The sequence below is a fragment of the Leuciscus leuciscus genome (genome assembly GCF_965113295.1).
Source record: "Leuciscus leuciscus genome assembly, chromosome: 14".
In the NCBI taxonomy this organism is placed as follows: Eukaryota; Metazoa; Chordata; class Actinopteri; order Cypriniformes; family Leuciscidae; genus Leuciscus; species Leuciscus leuciscus.
This window is the reverse complement of record NC_138738.1, coordinates 18,849,611-18,868,250: the sequence shown is the minus strand read 5'-3', so window position 1 is coordinate 18,868,250 and position 18,640 is coordinate 18,849,611. Positions and strand designations below refer to the sequence as shown.

The 18,640-nt window shown below is 36.3% G+C and overlaps 2 protein-coding genes across 3 annotated transcripts in view; one reads left to right on the top strand and one right to left on the bottom strand.

Annotated features, from left to right (window-relative positions):
• rab6ba (RAB6B, member RAS oncogene family a) overlaps positions 1–7,153 on the top strand; it is a 92,997-nt gene extending 85,844 nt beyond the window's left edge. For both annotated transcript variants that reach the window (XM_082190227.1, XM_082190228.1), the window contains exons 7-8: positions 3,429–3,495; positions 6,531–7,153. In XM_082190227.1, the coding sequence (XP_082046353.1) occupies positions 3,429–3,495; positions 6,531–6,595 (132 nt within the window). In that variant the 3' untranslated portion in view covers positions 6,596–7,153. The remainder of the gene's footprint in view (positions 1–3,428; positions 3,496–6,530) is intronic.
• Positions 7,154–14,980: 7,827 nt separating this feature from the next.
• LOC309513750 (uncharacterized protein) lies at positions 14,981–18,503 on the bottom strand. Its single transcript, XM_082189740.1, has 4 exons — positions 18,370–18,503; positions 17,007–17,429; positions 15,732–15,836; positions 14,981–15,481 (listed from the first exon to the last, which is right to left on the bottom strand). Exons 2-4 carry the CDS (start codon positions 17,348–17,350, stop codon positions 15,436–15,438), a joined length of 495 nt encoding a protein of 164 aa, XP_082045866.1. The 5' UTR covers positions 17,351–17,429; positions 18,370–18,503; the 3' UTR covers positions 14,981–15,435.
• Between the last annotated feature and the right edge of the window lie 137 nt (positions 18,504–18,640).

Below are 18,640 nucleotides of genomic sequence, written 5' to 3'. Positions count from 1 at the left end.
TGTATAATATAGCAATTAATTTTCTTCAGTTCTACAGCTGTTTTGTTTTTTAAATTGTAAAAATGCAAAAATATTTCTGTTTGGCTTTTCTGTCGGTTAAGGTTGCACTGTAGTATTTATAACTAGCTCTATTTAAAAACAGTAAAGGTCTATGGAATGTGTGCGTTTCTACAATGTTGTCTATTATTACACGTCTCTCTGGAATACTTGATTTTGATTGGTCAGTGACACTGAGCTGTCAAACATTTGTGCATAAAGGGATGGTACAAAAATGTAAATTCTGTTCTTCTGGTCATTTTCTTATTCTCATGTCATTCCAAACCTGTATGATTGAATGTGGAACACTAAATACGATATTTTGAGAAATGTTGTTGTTTTTTCTTTCATTGTCAGTGTTCACTATGTTGGTTACCTACATTTTTCAGAATGTCTTCTTTTGTGTTTTGCAGAAGAAAGAATGCCTACAGGTTTGGAACAACATGAGACTGAGTAAATGATGACAGAGTTTTCATTGATAGGTGAAACTTTAAGACTACTAAAATGGATGTTTGTCTGTTTACAGATCAGGAATCCACAAGTGAGCAAAAACATTGAACACTGAAATTTGAACTGAAAAGAGGCAGAGACCTGAATGAGAATTTAAAATGGTAAAAGATGTTGTAACTAACAACAGTGACTAAAAAATATATTAGCTAACTCTTCTACATTTGTGTTATGCTAGCAGCTACAAAGCGGGAACTCGTATTCACCCTTCTGAAACGTAATATGAAAAATGTGACACCGTATGATCTTGTATGAGTTCACGGATGCGTGAAGCCTGCAAGTCAACATTAAGTGCTCTATTTGGGACAGGGTCTGTCTCTGTTTTTCTTAAATGGAATGATTTTGTGTGCCTTTGTTTTTGTCCCAGCTACATTAAAACATTTTTATAGCTCTCTCCTGTCAAAAACAATGGCCTGAAGGTAGTTAACAAAATGAGTGGGGTTTTTTTTCTGACCCTCTCTGCCTAATGGTCCAGTGTGCCCCATTTCCCCATGGCTTGTCTATTGTGATTGAAGACATGAAGAGGGGCGGTGTTGGCTACATAAGCTAACTGCCCTGTTTGATATGATTGGGAGTGAGTGGGACAATTTATCATTGCTGTATAGCCTCATATAGCTTCTGGGAACGGCCCTTTCTAGAGGATGGGTGTAATGGAGGTGTGTGGTGGGCCATTAATTGCCCTGCTTGGAGCGGGACGCTAGCAATGCATTGCAAGTTTCAGAAGGCAGAACCAGACTAAGTGCTTTTTGCTGTTCCTTTATCATCTTCTACATAGAGTCCACTTTAAAGGTCAGCAGGTGTTTTAGTCTGTGACATTTATGATTCTGAAAAGAACTGGTTGCATGGGATCTTCATTTCTATTAATATATATACAGTATATTACAGGACAGGTCTGCTTCAATACACATGAGAAAGTCCACTTTGCTCCAAGTCCCTTTTTATTGGTTTAAAAATTGTTCAGATCATATTTTCTGCCAGAAAGCTGTACAGTATGACAGTGGTGGTCGCTAGACTATTTTAAGTATTTTTGACTCCAGGTAAATTATGCTCTGAAAAAAGAAAATACAAAGAAAATACTGCTGAAATGACTTAAAGGTAGGGTAGGTAATCCTGTTCAGAAACACTTTTTTTTATACTGGGTGAAATGGTCCTTCCATCCTGATAGTAGTCAATACATTATGTGTTTAGAAAAAGGAATGAAAAAAATCAGACCTCTGTAGCAGCTGCAGGACAGTAAAAACTCTGACCAATCACTGCCATTCGGTGCGAATGTAAAGAACCAATCAGATGCCTTCATGTCTCGTGCCCGCCCCGAGCCCCACTGCGCGCGCAGCCCTGCGTGCACTCATCACATGTCACCGTTCCCGGAAATATTCAGCTCAAAGCACCTGCATATGCAGTCAGCGAAGGCAAACAAGGCAAAAACTACTTCCTCGGACCCTGCCCGCGCTCTTGAACGACCTCCTCTGCTTCGCCCTCAACCCCGGACCTGTCCTCGAACCGACGATGCGGTACTTGTCTCCGGACTCGGAGTGTACGTTAGTCTTCATTAGAGTCAACAATGTTTTCATCATGGAAACTCTTACATGCAAAACACCGTATATGTTATGAATCTTACACGAAATTCATCTTCATCACAGTGTAACTGATGGTAATGGAAAAACGTGTATCAATACAACCTGTTTTTAGTTTTGCCTTATAAATATAGCTCGTTACCGAATGAAACTTTACCATTATCGATATGCTAGCTTGATAGTGAGTACTAAAAGAAATCTTATTTGTTTATATTCATAGTGATAAAGTTAGGTATTTTATTACATGTGATTCTGACATGATGTCACTGTATGTACTGCGCTCCTTCCTCTCCACTCGTCTCAGGTAATAAATGCGTCTTGTTCCAGCCTGAGCGTTTGGCGTCGCGCGTTCATGTGTTTTGGGGGCGTGGCTTTGGAAGGAGCTCAGAAGGGAGGGGGTGGAGTGAATGGAAATAATGAGCTGTGTTTATTGCAGATTAAAAGGTCTACAGTCACTCGATTTTTATATTTTCTTTTTCAGAGTACTTACATTTTAATTATGTATTGGTATATAAAGACAGTTTAAACAAATTTGGAATGTTTTTTTTTTAGAAAAATTATTACCTACCCTACCTTTAAGCTGCGCTCACAATAGCAAATTTTGCATTCAAACAGTTCAGTTGTCTATTTTCAATAGTGTAGATATATGAAGCACAGCTCACACAGAAGGCCCTTTCAAACTAAGGGTGGGGGCTTTAGGCACTTCACGATCCGATCCAAATTATGATTATGAAAATCAAAATCCGATTCTAAAACGGTTCTTAATCTACTTTTTTTTTTTTTTATGAGATTTTTGACAGCCGCAGGTCTAATTGGCTGCATTCACTTATGCACAGATCAATTTGAACATATTAATACATGTTTTGTCCCGTTCTTAAGAGATAACTGATTTTAAACATAACTATTTACATTAATTTCACATTAGAAAAGCATTTGGGGATGTTAGTGCATTTAATCACTTACATTGAGTCATACACAGGCGTATACCGCAAACGCCCATGAGAATCATGTACAGTGAAGCCTGCAATTGCCCTTGTATTTTGCTTCAACCATGAAACCTTAGGCATGTTTATGCAGTTGTTCAGTGGTTTTGTGGGAGTTTGTGTTTAATTGGCTGCAAGCAGAATGCGGTCGTCTCTATAGCACACAAGTGCCTTCGCATATTTGCAAGGAAAAAAAAACTAAGCTCAAGGTTTCGAATCATTGAAGAGAGAATCGTGATACTTCGGGGAATCCATTCCCCAATTCACATGAATCAACTGAAACCATGCAGCTAAAATCTCTAACCGTGTCGTCTCTTCTCTCCCGCAGCTGTTTCGACGTGTGGCAGCTGCCCTTCCAGGAATGGAGAGCATGCAGGAGACAAGCAAAGAAGGCAGTATCCTTTCAGTGAGCTCAAAACAAAAACAATTGAACAATTCAGAACGAATTTCTGTAATCAGGTTACTCTGCTGCATTCTACTTAACATTCAATAAGGCATAAACAAGCAAAAAACTGATTGGCTTTGTTTCAGTACTGTAACATATGACCTCTAGGGCAATGTTTCCCTACGATTTTTGTCTTATGTACTCTCACAACCCCAAACCAGACACCTGTTACTTTTATCTCATATCATTAATATTATTAGTCACTGAAAAACAATCAACATTGTGGGTGAAAAATAGACCAAAATAGCACATATATAAACACAAATGGATAAAACTTGCCACATTTTATTGTTTTACTTCACTTAAAAAGCAACTGAAAAATCGTAGTATTATTCTTAAAAGTCTGTTTTATAGATTTAACAAAGCAAAAGCTAAATCTTTCCAAATTAGTTTTGGGTTGCATAGTTTTGTGTATGATTTTTGAGGATCGAGGTGTCAAACCCATTTGCTCATTTACATGTGTCTAGTTTGGCTGTTTCTACCATATGACAGATATATTTGCTCTAAAATGTTTACTGTAGCCTCTGACATCAAAAACAAAATATGTCTTACCCTTACAATTAAAGGTTAGCCCACCAATTTTTTCTTGTCTAACTACAAACAATGTTACAGTTATTTGAATTTTGATATTTGTATTAAGCATCCGAAAATAACATTATAAAATTAATAAATAGAGCCAAATCGCGGAAACACTGAGATGTTAGTCCCGTCCGAATTGGTACATGAAATCACAGACGTTGAATGATAAGAATTGTAACTCAAACATTTAAAGAACTTGTGCCGTCTGAATAGGGCTTTTTTTGCAACGCATTTAATAGTCCAGGTTGTTTTGATCTCATGTTAGTGACAGGTTGTCCCGCCCTCGAACCAGTAAATCGAGAAGAGAAGAGTATCATCAAAGAAGAGATGTTGTTGAAAGAGGGAGGGGAAGATTAATTAGGACACACCAGTTAAAAAATAATAATGATGTGCACGGATTAATCATTAATAATAAACACTGCAATATTCCATTGAGGGAAAAAAATGGTCCATTCTTCCATGATTTCATGGTGACTTTAATGTGCATAGTTTTGGTAATAGCTTTTGAGAACAAGTGCATGTAATACAACCTGTCCATGTTGACATCTACCTAGTTTGAGCTTCTGCGTGAAAATACTGTAGTTCGATGGGATGTACAGCCTTTGACATCAATAGCAAAATATTTTGTTGTGTTGTCACCTTCCTTTTAAAAGTTGATATTAGAAAGTTCCAGAGTAATGAAAGTATGCAGTGGTCGTTGTACAACAGCTGTTCATCAGCAGTGCTGTAGTATTCTGAGTGATCCAATAGAACTGCATTGCAGCTGTCAGTTGATAGTAGGCTAATATTCATTTATTTAGCCTCTTTTCTTTTCTTTTTTTGACAGTGTAAAGTCTCATTTACCAAGGTGAGGTTTTGGTGGGTGATATACTTCTTGATTTTCATGATTCATGTCATTTACACCATGAAATTCAAATATTGGCCTTGCTTCACTCTGAGGCTAATTTATTTTCCTCTCAATGCATTTTCTGCCGCATTCAGTCACTTATTAGTGGCAGTGGAAAGTCTATTGCTATGGTAACAAAAAACATTTTTCTCTTCATCTGTGTGAGTAGGTTGGCAGCAGGACTGGATTTCATATCCAGTAAGTTTGAATGATAAAGTGTCGTCGTTCTGTTTTGTGTGACTGACAGAGGTGCGGGATGTGTTTATTGGGTGCTCTCTGCATAGCATGTATGTTTGCATGTGTGCAGTAGCACAGGGAGGCATAGAAATGGATCAGAGTCGTGGTACTTTTGATAATTTTATAAATACAAAAAATTATAATTTGAAGAGAATGTTAGAGCTTGAAAGGCGATCTGATCATCTGGCCTGACAGTATAGAGTATGCAAACCCCTCACTCCCAAACAAGGCCAATTGGTTTCCTGCAGTTATAACTTTGTTTTTGTCAAAGCTCTAAAACTTGTAAATGATTCACTTTCAGGACACATGTTAAAATGAAGTTCAAATTAATCAGGTGTAATATGTATCATCAGCTGTAAATACAGTGTATTTATATAGCTAAATAAAAAAATAAAAAAAACACTGCATTATTCAACAACAAAAAAGTATTGTCCATTTTGATTTCAGTGGCATTAAACATTATGATATCTTTGTAGCCTACTCACCTTGTAGCCTTTGCTTTCACAAGACATTTATTTGTATATTTTAAGTAAGCTATATGAAAGGTTATATGAATAACTTATGTGACAGATTTAGTGAAATTAATTAAAAATATAATTTTACAAGGACGCTATTAACCAAACTACACACACACACACACACACACACACACACTCACATCACACTACTCACGACTTCAACATTTGTTCATGAATGCAAACATGAGCCCATTTCATTTGAGAGGGTCGGCCGCAGCCATGAGCAGCTGGTGTGACTGAACAAGCATAAAAGCCCCACTACAACAACTCATGAGATTATGTTTTATGTTGGCAAGAAAAGAGACTTTGGGGTGTGAGCTGTTTTGGATTTTCGATAACGACCACTAGATGGCACCCGTTCTCTTTTTGCTGATGGACGTCAGCACACAATAAATAAAATGAAAAAAGTGGGTAAATATAAGTGCTGACAAAATATGTTTCTCTTATTTGCTAAAATACCGTAGCGTAAAAAAAAAGAAAATATAGTTTTTGCTATGTATAAAGCCCTTTGTATACAGGCTGTAATTAAAGACGCCGTTTGTCAAACGTATCCTATTCTGCAGCATTTATGGCTGCAATTACTCCAAATACCTGGAGGGGTCAGTATTGAGGCATATTTTTAAGTTACACAAAAAAAGTTGCATTAAAAAGAAATGTAATGTCCTGTTATCTTATATGGTTGTATTATTTTCACCCTATTTACATTTATGTTTGATGTAAATTCTTGAACTTCTTAAGTTTTTATTCCTTAACAGCATCCTCCAGTGATTGACATTAAATTGGACAAACCACAGGAACCTCCAACTACTGAGGGCGGCTGTTCCTGTTAATAGCTCACATCTGATTTACAGCATCATCTACACCACATGCTTGTTGTGTTGCTTCCTCTTGGTTAGCTTCCAGTTGTGTTTTCAGATTGGATATTTGGCCTTCCCATCTGACTTTTAGTAACTGGTTGGAATCAGTGTTATATCAGTTTCAATTGTAAAATAGTATACTTTAGTAACAAAATTGCCAAAAATCCTAAAAATTCGAAAAGTAAAGGGCAAAAATCAACAAAAATGTCGACTATGTCTAACATGTATACTTTTTTGAAAATGTAGAGACGTAGGTTTTTTTCTTTGTTTTGTATTTTTGTATACAAGGATGAGAACTAAATCAGATGCAGACAAGAAATTCTATAATTTTGCCATAAAAAGCAGGATTAGAGCAAAGAGTTAAAAAGCAAGAGGGAAATTCAAACAACAAATAACCCAGAAAATACGGCAAACATGCATGTTAGCTATTTTTAAAAGTATCATCTCAATCCTGCTGGCTACTGTGCGCAAGATTGTGAATGCATACTTTTTTTGTGACTCAACGCAATTCATTAAATCAACTTGTTTTAACTGTTTTTTCTTTTTCTTTTTCTGTGACACATAACTTGAATCTTTTATTTTGTCTGTGTGTTTGTGATAATGTGTCATTTGTGTCATCACAGTTTATTGAATGTTTACAGCATAGTTTTCTTTATAATTTCCTGTTCTCAATGAAAGCAAACAGGTTGTGCAAACAAACTGATAACAAGGAAGGATCCCCTTTCTTCTGAAGAATGTTATCTTAGGACATTTATAGCGTATTGCAGATAGTCGGAAGACTATGAACGTGACAGAAGAGCAAATCATGCACAATTAAACTTGGTTTATTCATGTTTAATTGATTGGAATAATTTGTTTGCACACTTGCAATTTCCACGCTGATTGATCAAACAGTCCAATTCTATTGTAAATATATCAGCTGTCATTTTCAAACTGGCTTTAATATCAGAAATGCAAAGATGGGACGTTCCTCCAAAAATAACTATAGTTCACTTTTAAGAATTAGCATTATGCAGCATTATAGTGTTTGCCTTGTGTAGGAACCCACTCATGTCTACAGCTGCTCTTTGGGCCAGTAAATTGTAGTGCACTGACCAGGAGGAGACACATTGTGTAGTAGGCTATATCAATTTATTTGAAATGTATTTCATGTGAATCCTTAATGCACTTTTTCAAGAAAGAAAGATGTAAATGTTTCAAAATTGCTGTCAAATGTCTGTCTTTGAAACCACTTTAGAAACTGTAGCGTAAATCTCTCGAGGGTCACTGTACAGATAAACTATTTGTAAGTTGCTTCACATACCGCCAGATACAAGTCATGTCTAGCTATTTGTACCGTAGAATAAATGAGTATGAGCACATGACAAAAAGTGTCAGAAAGCAAGTGAAATGTTAAAATGCCAGTTTATCCTTATTCAATCCAGCAGCTTTTAGTTGGACTACGTTGAACTACTACACTGTAATTGACTGACTCATTCAGCACTGACACTGACCTTTGCGTTCTGTTTATGGATACTTTGGAAATTTAAAGGGAAAAGCAGATTTGTCTGTGTCGACGCCTTCTCAGATCACAGAGAGGTACAGAGGTATTTATTGGTTGTTTAATGACTTATGAAGTTTTGTTTACATTTTGTTTTCTTCACTTCTGAAAGGAAGTTCTCATTTGAATTGAATAGGGTGCAGATATGCCCCCTGTATGGAATCATATCATAAGTGTACCTGTAATATCAGTAGTAATTGTGATTGACACAACGCTACATCAGCCTTGGGTGAATGTCTGTGCGTGAGTTGAGTTATGCTTTTAAGGGTGCAACCATTCCCTGTGTATATGTTTTAGCTCAGTGGAGCAAGCCTGATTGATTCAGAGCTAGCTTTACCATTCACACTGTATAGAAATCTAGCATGTTGGTCCAAATCAGTAAAATCAATAAAAGTGTCTTATTACCAAAAAAAAGTGAATATTGACCATTTCTTTTGGAGTATACTTCTCTCATTTAAAAACATAAACACACCAAAGAAATTGAAAAAGGTAAAGAATGAATAGAGACTTCTTTCAATTTAAAGTACAGTTATGACTTTTTCCATATTATAATGTTAAAATAACATTATAAATTTGTTAATATTGGAATGATTATGAAAGGATTATGTGACACTGAAGACTGGAGTAATGGCTACTGAAAATCCAGCTTTGCCATCACAGAAATAAATTACATTTTTAAATATATTAAAATAGAAAACAGTTCTTTTAAATTATAATAATACTTTATAATATTACAATATTTTATATGAATTATATTTATTTTAAAACATTGTGTATCCTAGTTGTTTTTTATCCAGTATAACTCTCTACTTTGAAATGTAAATTGACTATAATATTCATATTCATTCAATTGATGGTTGTGGGGTTCCGATCCGTTTGGACCGTGACCCGGACACGACGGGGAAGTGTTTGCCTGTACATCAATCCAAAGTGGTGCAACGGCGCCACTGTGCGCGAACGGATTTGTTTACCAGACATCGAGCTGTTGTCGGTGTCTGTTAGACCATTCTATCTGCCTAGGGAATTTCCCCAAATATTCCTGACAGTATAGTGTACATCCACCCAAGAGCAGATATAAAATCTGCTTCTGATGTCATTTTTTCAGTAGCTCAAAAACTACAATCTATCTCTCCTGATGCCCCGAGCTTCTTTCTTGGTGATTTTAATCATGTTAACTGTAAAAAGTCGCTGAGCAGTTTCACCCAGTATGTCACCTGTCCCACTCGGGGGAACAGACTATTGGATCTCTGCTATGGCTCTATCAAGGAAGCCTATAAGTCTGTTGCAGGTCCTCCTTTAGGATTTTCGGATCATAATGTGGTGCATCTTTTGCCCACACAGACCTGTGCTACATAGAGACAAAGTGCAGGCACGTGTGGTACAGGTGTGGAACGAGGAGAGCACTTGGCCCTACAGGGCTGTTTTGACTGTACCGATTGGTCTGTTTTTCAAGACTCATCCAACAACATTGATGAACTGACTGATGCAGTAGCCTATGCAGTTACATCTCTTTCTGTGTGGACAGTGTGATCCCAACTAAGACAGTTGTTTCCTAATAATAAGCCCTGGATATCTAAAGAACTGAAACATCTGTTAAGGGAAAAGAGGACTGTTTTTAATAGTGGTGATAAAAGTGCATATGCTGCAAATAGGAAGGTTGTGCGGGCTGAAATAGTAAAGGCTAAACTCCAGTATAAAAGGAAAATTGAGTCTAAATTCAGTGAGTCTGATCTCAGATCTGTGTGGAATTGAATGAAGCTAATGACAGGTCTACACAAAGGTACTAGTACTGTGTCATTAAATGGTTTTGATTCTGATGAGCAGCTAGCAAATGAATTAAATAGTTTTTATATGAGATTTTCTAACAGTGATTTTAGTGAAAAAATCAGTCACATGTGTGATAATTTGGTTAGTGATTGTATTCTTGATTTTGATATTGATGTATTTAAGGTCAAATCATTATTTAAACAAACTAATGTTAGGAAAAGTCCTGGCCCTGACGACATCAGTGGTCGAGTCCTTAAGTCTTGTGCTGGTCAGTTAAGTGAGATCTTTAAAGTCATTTTTACTCAATCACTTCAGACGCAAACAGTGCCAAAGATTTGGAAACATTCTACAATATATTCTTAAATGACTTTCGACCAGTAGCTCTCACCTCATTGGTGATGAAGACTTTTGAGAAGTTGATTAAGCAGGAGTTACTGAAGCAGGTAGAGGAGCAGTTAGACCCTCTCCAGTTTGCTTACAGGCCTAGTAGAGGTGTTGAGGATGCAATACTTACATTGTTAAATTTCCTTTATCAACATCTGGAATCCTCAAAAACTCATGCAAGGCTCCTTTTTATTGATTTCTCTTCAGCATTTAATACTATTCAGCCCTTCTTGTTGGCTGAGAAACTTCAGTCTCTTTTTAACTTGAACTCTAATTTAATTGGCTGGATACTGGATTTTCTGTCGAACAGGTCGCAGTGTGTTAGGGTAAATGGTGTTTCATCCTCAAAAGCCCTTACCTCTACAGGCTCTCCGCAGGGCTGTATTCTTTCACCTTTGCTTTTTATTCTATATACGAATGACTGTAGGAGCAAGTATGTGAATAGGCACTGTGTGAAATTTGCAGATGATACTGTTATAGTGAGCATTTTGAATAATGATGAGGATGGGCATGGCCCTGTAGTTGATGATTTTATTGCGTGGTGTGACAACTTCTATCTGTCTATTAACGTTTCCAAGACAAAGGACATGATTATTGATTTTCGTAGATTACAGCACAATGATTCAAAAACTGTTATTCAGAACATGAATGTTGAGACAGTTGATGAATATAAATATTTAGGAACCATCATTGACAGCAAACTATCTTTTGAGAGCAACACAGTTGCTGCTTGTAAAAAGGCCCAACAGAGACTTTTCTTCTTGAGGAAGATGAAATCATTTAGCGTGTGTAGGATGTCTTTGTTTTACCAGTGTTTTATTCAATCAGTCTTGACATTTTGCATTGTGGTGTGGTACAGTGGCCTTAAAATGATCAACAAGCATAAGCTAGCTAGGCTGGTAAATGTTGCCTCTAAGGTGGTTGGGGTACAGCTACCACAGCTGCAACATATATATGATAAACGGGTCCGGGGTAAAGCTAACCACATTTTAAATTGTTCTGATCACCCACTTTTTGGGGAGTTTAATTTGCTCCCCTCAAGTCGCCGTTTTAGGCTACCCATGTTAAGAACCAGACGTGCCAGGGATTCTTTTATTCCTGTGGCTATTAGGAATCTGAATTCACTTAGGTGATATCTTATGAAATTTTTATATATTTTTTATATTTCTGTCATTGTTCATTATGATATACTGACCGTGTAGTGTATTGGTTTCTGTCATTGATTCTGGGGAAGGAGTGTCTCTATTGTTGTGTTGATGTGTGTCCTGTGTTGTGTTTATAATGTTGTTGGCATCTGGTAGTGCTCTTATCCTGTTTTTTTGTTTTTTGGTATCCTGCTGCACACTAAATTTCCTTGGATAAATAAAGTGAAACTTGAAACTTGAACTTGATACACTGTAAAAAATTAAAAAATAAATCATTTATAGTGTAAGGGAAGTTAATGTTTATTTCGATCTTCTCAAGAGATTGTAAACGTGGAAATTAGCCTTTAGTTAGAACTGTCAAATTAAGCAATAGCATTTTAACTGTGAAAGCTTTGCAAGACTTGTCAAAACATGTCAAAGATTAATCCACAGTTTCTGGGCAAACAGGATTGCATGGGTGTAGGTGAAACTATTTACACCTTGATTTTTTTTTTTTTTTTTTTTTTTTTAATCAACTGTCACAAAGTTATTAGCAGTTATCAAATTAGCAGTTAACTTTGACTACATCAGAATTTTTGTCCCACCTGTTTACATTCCCTTAATCTGTAATCCCTGCTTTACTGATTGCTTTATTATATCGCTTTACTAAAATTATTTTATAATTCACTTTAGGTGGCCATGATTATTTGCCAGCAAGGATAAGTTAAAAGGTGTCATGAAAGTTTGAAGCTCAAAATCTGACTAAACGGATATAGAAAATAATGGTAATTATGTTGGATTTGAAGCCAACATATTGAAATACTATTTAAACTTAATATTATTATTCTTCTGAGACAACATTTTCTAACTGCTACTCCTCCTATAGCTTTAATGCTACAAGCAAAAAACTCGCCACAGACCTTGGGCCTGTTCTGAAGTTTGTTGCTATATCTTTTCTAACTGATCCGACTTACGGTTTTTATATAAATGATGACTTACATTGGCTGAGCAAAATAAAAATAAACTTGTAGTGGAGCAGTGCTGTCTACCAGACCCAGACAGCAACGTAGTGTCTGCCCAGATCCGGCCCACATCTGTAATGTGTGGAATCCACACGTGTACCAGATGTGGACCGGATCTGGGGCGACACTATTGCTGTCTGAGGAGGGAGCCCCATGTTTGTTACGTTTGTTTATTCCGGTTTATTATGGATACTCAATATTGATCGGGTGAATGCATGTTTTACACAGTTTATTGTACAGGTTAGTTCATCTCCATTCTAAACATCATTGTAAAACACACAGCCCCCTCCTTTACTTTCAGTTTCCATCCATTAAATTGATAAATAAATATATATACTCCTAGAGCGTTCCTCAAGTTGTTTGTTTATACCATTTGGATACTCTGTATTGATCGGGTGATTGCATGTTTTACACAGTTTATTGTACAGGTTAGTTAATGGCTGTTCTAAACTAATGCACTGCTACATTGTCAAATGCAAATAACTGATGAAAGAGAGCTATAATGTCAGAGCAATACTGTGGTATGGAATTCCAAAGCTGCCAAAATAATACAGCTCTGCACAAGGCAAGCCGAGTTCGAGTCCCGTTTCAAGGACAAGGCTTTCTCAAGCCAACATCAAAGTTTGTTTATAAACTTTAACTGATAGTTTCCGCCCAGAGAGAGAGAGAGAGAGAGAGAGAGAGAGGGAGAGAGAGAGAGAGAGAGAGAGAGAGAGAGAGAGAGAGAGAGAGAGAGAGAGAGAGAGAGAGAGAGAGAGAGATAGATACAAATAAATTTGAATTGAGTTGAATTGAAAAAATCCGATATTTTTTTCTTTTTTCCGTGTAAACGCAGCCAACCATAAAGGCACATGGATTTCTGTTGTAGAATCTGTTTGTTGTGGAATGTGATAACATTTACAACATCTTTATTTTGACTTTGTTTGAGTTATCTACTTGTTAACACAATAAACTTCCAAGGAAAGACAAAGATAGGCCTATCATATTATCAACTCAAGATTTCACAGAAAGTGAAAGTTCAGCTCCATAGACTAAATCTGTGACATTCTGTTTTGTTTGGAGAAAAAGAAAGACAAGATTATAAACGTTTTTTCTCAGAAAAAACTCATGCAACTGTGTAGCCTATATAATGACACATTATATAATTCTTTCAGAAATCTTTCAGATGACAGATGTTTAATGAAAAGCATGAATAATCTGTTTACACGGTTGAGGGATTTCTTTCTTTGTTTTTGGTCCGTTGCAAACTCGCTACAATGAAATATCGCCATATGCCAAACAGTATGGACAATACTTATGCAACCAGCCTGTTTCTCTTGCTAAAGATGAAAGCATTATTTACAGTCTTATTTAAAGCACATACCCAATGATCTCAATCATCCTTTACCCAAAGCCCTTGTACTCATATCTTTAAATCAATGTTAGTTAACTAAAACGTTAACTGAAATAAAATAAAATATACAAAATATAAAAAAATGTCAGTTTAGTTTAACTTAAATAACTAAAACTGAAATAAAAATGAATAAAAACTATGGTTGATTATGATTTCACTTTTCTAACTTTAGTTAGTGTGTAATGTTGCTGTTTGAGCATAAACAACATCTGCAAAGTTACGCTCAAAGACAAGTTCAAAGCAAAGGGAGATATTTTCTTTCACAGAAATAGCTTTTTAAGGACTACAACAAACGACTGATAGGGACTACACGAGCTTCCTCCCTGGATAGTGACATCATGAACCCTAAAATTTACATAAACCCTGGCCCCGGGAACACGCAACAAAGGGGGTGAAGTCTATGAGAAGAGAAGAGTTGTTGTAGTAGAGCACATTTGTGAGTCTGCTCAAGCTGTCGCATCCGTCTTTTCACATTTATTGCAATACAGTACGTAACACAAATGCAATAGCATGTCACTCTGTAGGCATCTTACAACAGTTCCCACACGAGCGATTTATAGATTATCATGACAGGATATGCTAATCAAAGACTTGAAGATAGTTAGCTCCACATCAGCAACTTAAATTCATCAACTAACCATTCAAAAACGTCCTGTTGCATTCTACATGTTGTCACTCTTCTTGAGTCTCTCCATCATTGTCCGACTCCGGTCGAACATAAACGGTTTCTGACATTTTAGCATGTCTACAAGTGGCTGTTGAAGCTCCGCCCTCTTCTTGAGGGAGCAGTAACTCATTTGCATTTAAAGGGACACACACAAAAAGCGTTTTTGCTCACCCTCAAAAGGGGACAATTTTAACAATCTATAAAAAATTATCTGTTGGGTATTTTGAGCTAAAACTTAACATACACACTCTGGGGACGTCAGAGACTTATTTTACATCTTGTAAAAAGATAAATTATATCACCCCTTTAATATTTATCTCATAAATGGGTCTTTATTTATCAAAAAAGAATGATAGGAAGGGAGTCACTAATTTTGGGGTCCTTGTTATCAAAACGTTTGAAGCCCTTTGTTGTAGCTAGTCATGTAAAACAGAAAGTCAGAGAGAAAGAGACCAACAACATTTAGCAATCAAAATGTTTAATTTACAATAATTAATAAATTATATAAATAACAAAATATCTTAAAGAGTCTATTTGAGATCTGAGGGGATCAGAATCTTTCACAAGATGCCATCTGCTCCAAAAGTCCTGTTTCGCATCTGGGACCCTTATCCCCCTCGGGACAGCTGAAACAAATCCGGCCTCAGCAGCTGGGATGGATTAAGGGTGGAATATCTAATGAGAAGTTCCCCTGAGATGGAAGAGCGGGATGCAGGCTTGTGGCTATTCAAGTGGAAAATGCAGTCGGAGAAGCATATGAAGGGGATTGTGTTTGTTTAAACGACCTTTTCCATTGCTCCTGCTTTTTCAGTATGCCAGGCGTAATTAGCACATGGCAAACACTTTTAAGGACAGCAGCAAACCAGACGGCGAAAGTCTATTGTTAATGCACTGTTCATGATGTCTGTCCTGCTTTTCAGAATATCTCTTCTGATGAAATCCTTCGCCATGACATAATTTCTCTGTGTTGAAAGACAAAGCTAAAAGTTAGAAAAAATGAAAATGATAAAAAAAAATCTTTATCCTATCATTTTGATCAATCTAGCTGCCACAATAATGTTAAAAAAAATATTCACCAATAAATTAACATTCTGTAATAATTTACTCATTTACAGAATTTTCATTTGTGGGTGAATGAACTAGATATAAAATGCAAAATGACTATGACATTTTTAAACTGCTGTCATTCATTACAGTAGATGGAAGACTCACACATTGCAGGTGGGAACAATCCTCTCTTCAGGATGTCTGGAAAAACAAATTCTCTTCAGGAAAGATGGGAGTCTGAGTTTAGGTCTGCATTGTTTTGGCACTGGACTAAAATCAGAGACAAGAGGAAGAAAGGTATGAATGGGAACACAAATGCATTTTTTTTTGTCACAACAGAGTTACTATTACACAAACGCTCTGAGGTTTCTACTTTAAGCATGAAAAGTGATTAGAGATTTAAGAACAAAATGCTCTACTAACAAGACCAAACGTAACAACGGATGTACGTTTTCTGCTAGTTTTCTGGCTACTTATAAACAGAATCTGGGGATATTGAGGTTGCTGATTCAAAAGGCTCACTTGACTCTGTAAATTAATTTCAGCATCTGGTTGCATGTTACACATTAGTCACCAGTCACTAAGGTACTTGAAGGGTCAATGAAGTAAAAGAAAAAGACTTCAAGTTTAAAACACATGTTCCAAATTCAATTTTTAACAAACATTTACATTTAATGACTAATGATAAAAAAATTATAACAGATTTTCTTTATAACTTGAATGTTTTTGAAAGTTTTAGAACATATTTTTCAATACAAATATAATTATGTAATCCAAAACATGACATTTTAGAACCTGAACTAACCTTGGCTTGTCTGAAAAGGTCAAATAATCTGATATTTTAAGAGAAGTAATTGATCTGATTATTATAAATATGAATATAATACCTGTTTGCATCACAGGAGGAACTTTTTCCAAATATGAATAATATTTTGTTATATTTATAACTGCTTTACTGCTTTTTTTTCTCCATAAGAAATAATAATAGCTTATGCCGAACTACTTAAAGGGATAGTTCACCAAAAAATTTAAATTCTGTCATCATTTACTCTCCCTCAAGTTGTTCCAAACCTGTATGAATGTCTTTCGTCTGCTCAACACAAAATATATTTAGAAGAATATGGTTTTTCCATAGTATAGAAAGAATACTGTGGAAGTCCATATGGGGCCCATCAACTGTTTGGTTACTGACATTATTCACAATATCTTCTTTTGTGTTTATCAGAAGAAAATAAATCCATACAGGTTTAGAACAACTTGAGGGTGAGTGAATAATGACAGAATTTTCATTTTTCGGGGTGAATTACTGTTTTCTTTTTTAGAATTTCATCATCACCAGGATCAGATTTTACCTAATGCCCCTCAACCAAAAAATACATTGAATTCAGAAATTAAAAACACACTCAAGTCACTGTATGAATAGATCATGTTGTCACTCACCATTTAGCCTGTGATGAGGGCAGAACCTGTATATTAGAGTTTGTCTCCTCTTCCTCCTTTTCTTGCTCTCTCTCGTTCTCTTCCTCCTCCTGTTCATCACAAATGTTGTCCCACAGTTGGCTATTGACAAAAAGAGCCTTCTCCAAGCTGAGCCCTCGGTCCAGACAGGTCACCTGGCGACAGAGGGGACAGCGAATGGTGCGCAGGCCGCTGTAATGCAGCCCCATTGTCTCCAGACAGGTGGTGCAGAATGTGTGGTTACAGTGGAGAGTCCTGGGAACACGGTCGGTGCGAGAGTAACGCAGGTAACAGACCCCACATTCCTGATCCTCAAACAGCGCCATGGCTGAAAACTGGAACTTTTATACAGTTGCTGATATAATGTTGTTAAAGCTCTGTCTTCTGGAAAGGGTTTAGCGTACTCTGCAAAAACAAAAAAAAGATGGAACTCTCAGGCATACTTCGTGCATATGGACATAACACAAGAGTTCACCCAAAAATGACTTTCTTGAAACTCAAAAGAGGATTATTTTTTTTTTTTTTTATGTCTGTGTTTTGGTTTATTTGCCCATTCAATGAATGTCAATGGGGTCCAAAGTTGTTAGGACATCACTCTTTTGTATTCCTCATTAGAAAGAAATGCATACAGATTTGTAATGACATGAGTAAACAATGACAGAATTTTCATATTTGGGTTAACTATCCCTTTTAAGCACATTAAAATGACAGTTAAAATCTTGAAGCAGATGGCAAAGCCATCATTGACTCTCGCCAAGCATTCATCCTTATAGCATTCAACTCTAATGCTGCAGACCACCTGTTAGTCTAGAATATTATATTATTTAATTTGACCTCTGAGTGTTGACCTCTGACCTAATGCAGACAATAGGCTTACAATACTGCATGAAAAAGAAGAGTGACTAGATCTCTGGTTTCTGATGCAGCCATGAGAACATCTATTTCAGTTCACCAAAATTCAATTGACAATATTCCATAACATTGCTCTTACATAATATTACATGTTTAGATTTGCTCTCTTGTTAGTGATGGTCAGGTAAAAGATTATATGAGAAACATCTTTAGTCAAACTGTAACTTGACTTTTATGGCAAACCATTTTAACAGTATGTTCTTTCTTTATTGTGTAAAACAGCACACTGCAAAAATCACTAAATTAATGAACATTTATAATTTAACTAAAGTCTACTCATGGCTTAATCTAAGCCCTGTCTCTGAAACCAGGCTTCGTGTAAGGTGTAACTTAATATTAAAATTATTTTTAATCTATTTAATGAAACACACACACAAAATGTAAACCAACCTTAGTTTAAGAAAGAAACTAAGAAATCAAGAAATATACTTACAGAACAGTGACTATCCTAATTTAGTTCTCTAGACTGTTGCAGCTCTTTGTCAGAAGATTAACTGAATGAGAAATAGTGGGTGTGTGATGTGAATAAGGGAAAACTGGCTCTGCTGTCAGTGTGAATAACCACTGCGTGTTTTAAAGAGGCTGTGGAATTGTGGGGGAGGTGATATCTGCCTTTCTCCTCCCCCATTGGCACTTCAAGCATAGCTCTCTAAGTTATTTAGAATTTCAGTGTAACAGAGTTGCCTAATTACTGGAAAACTCAA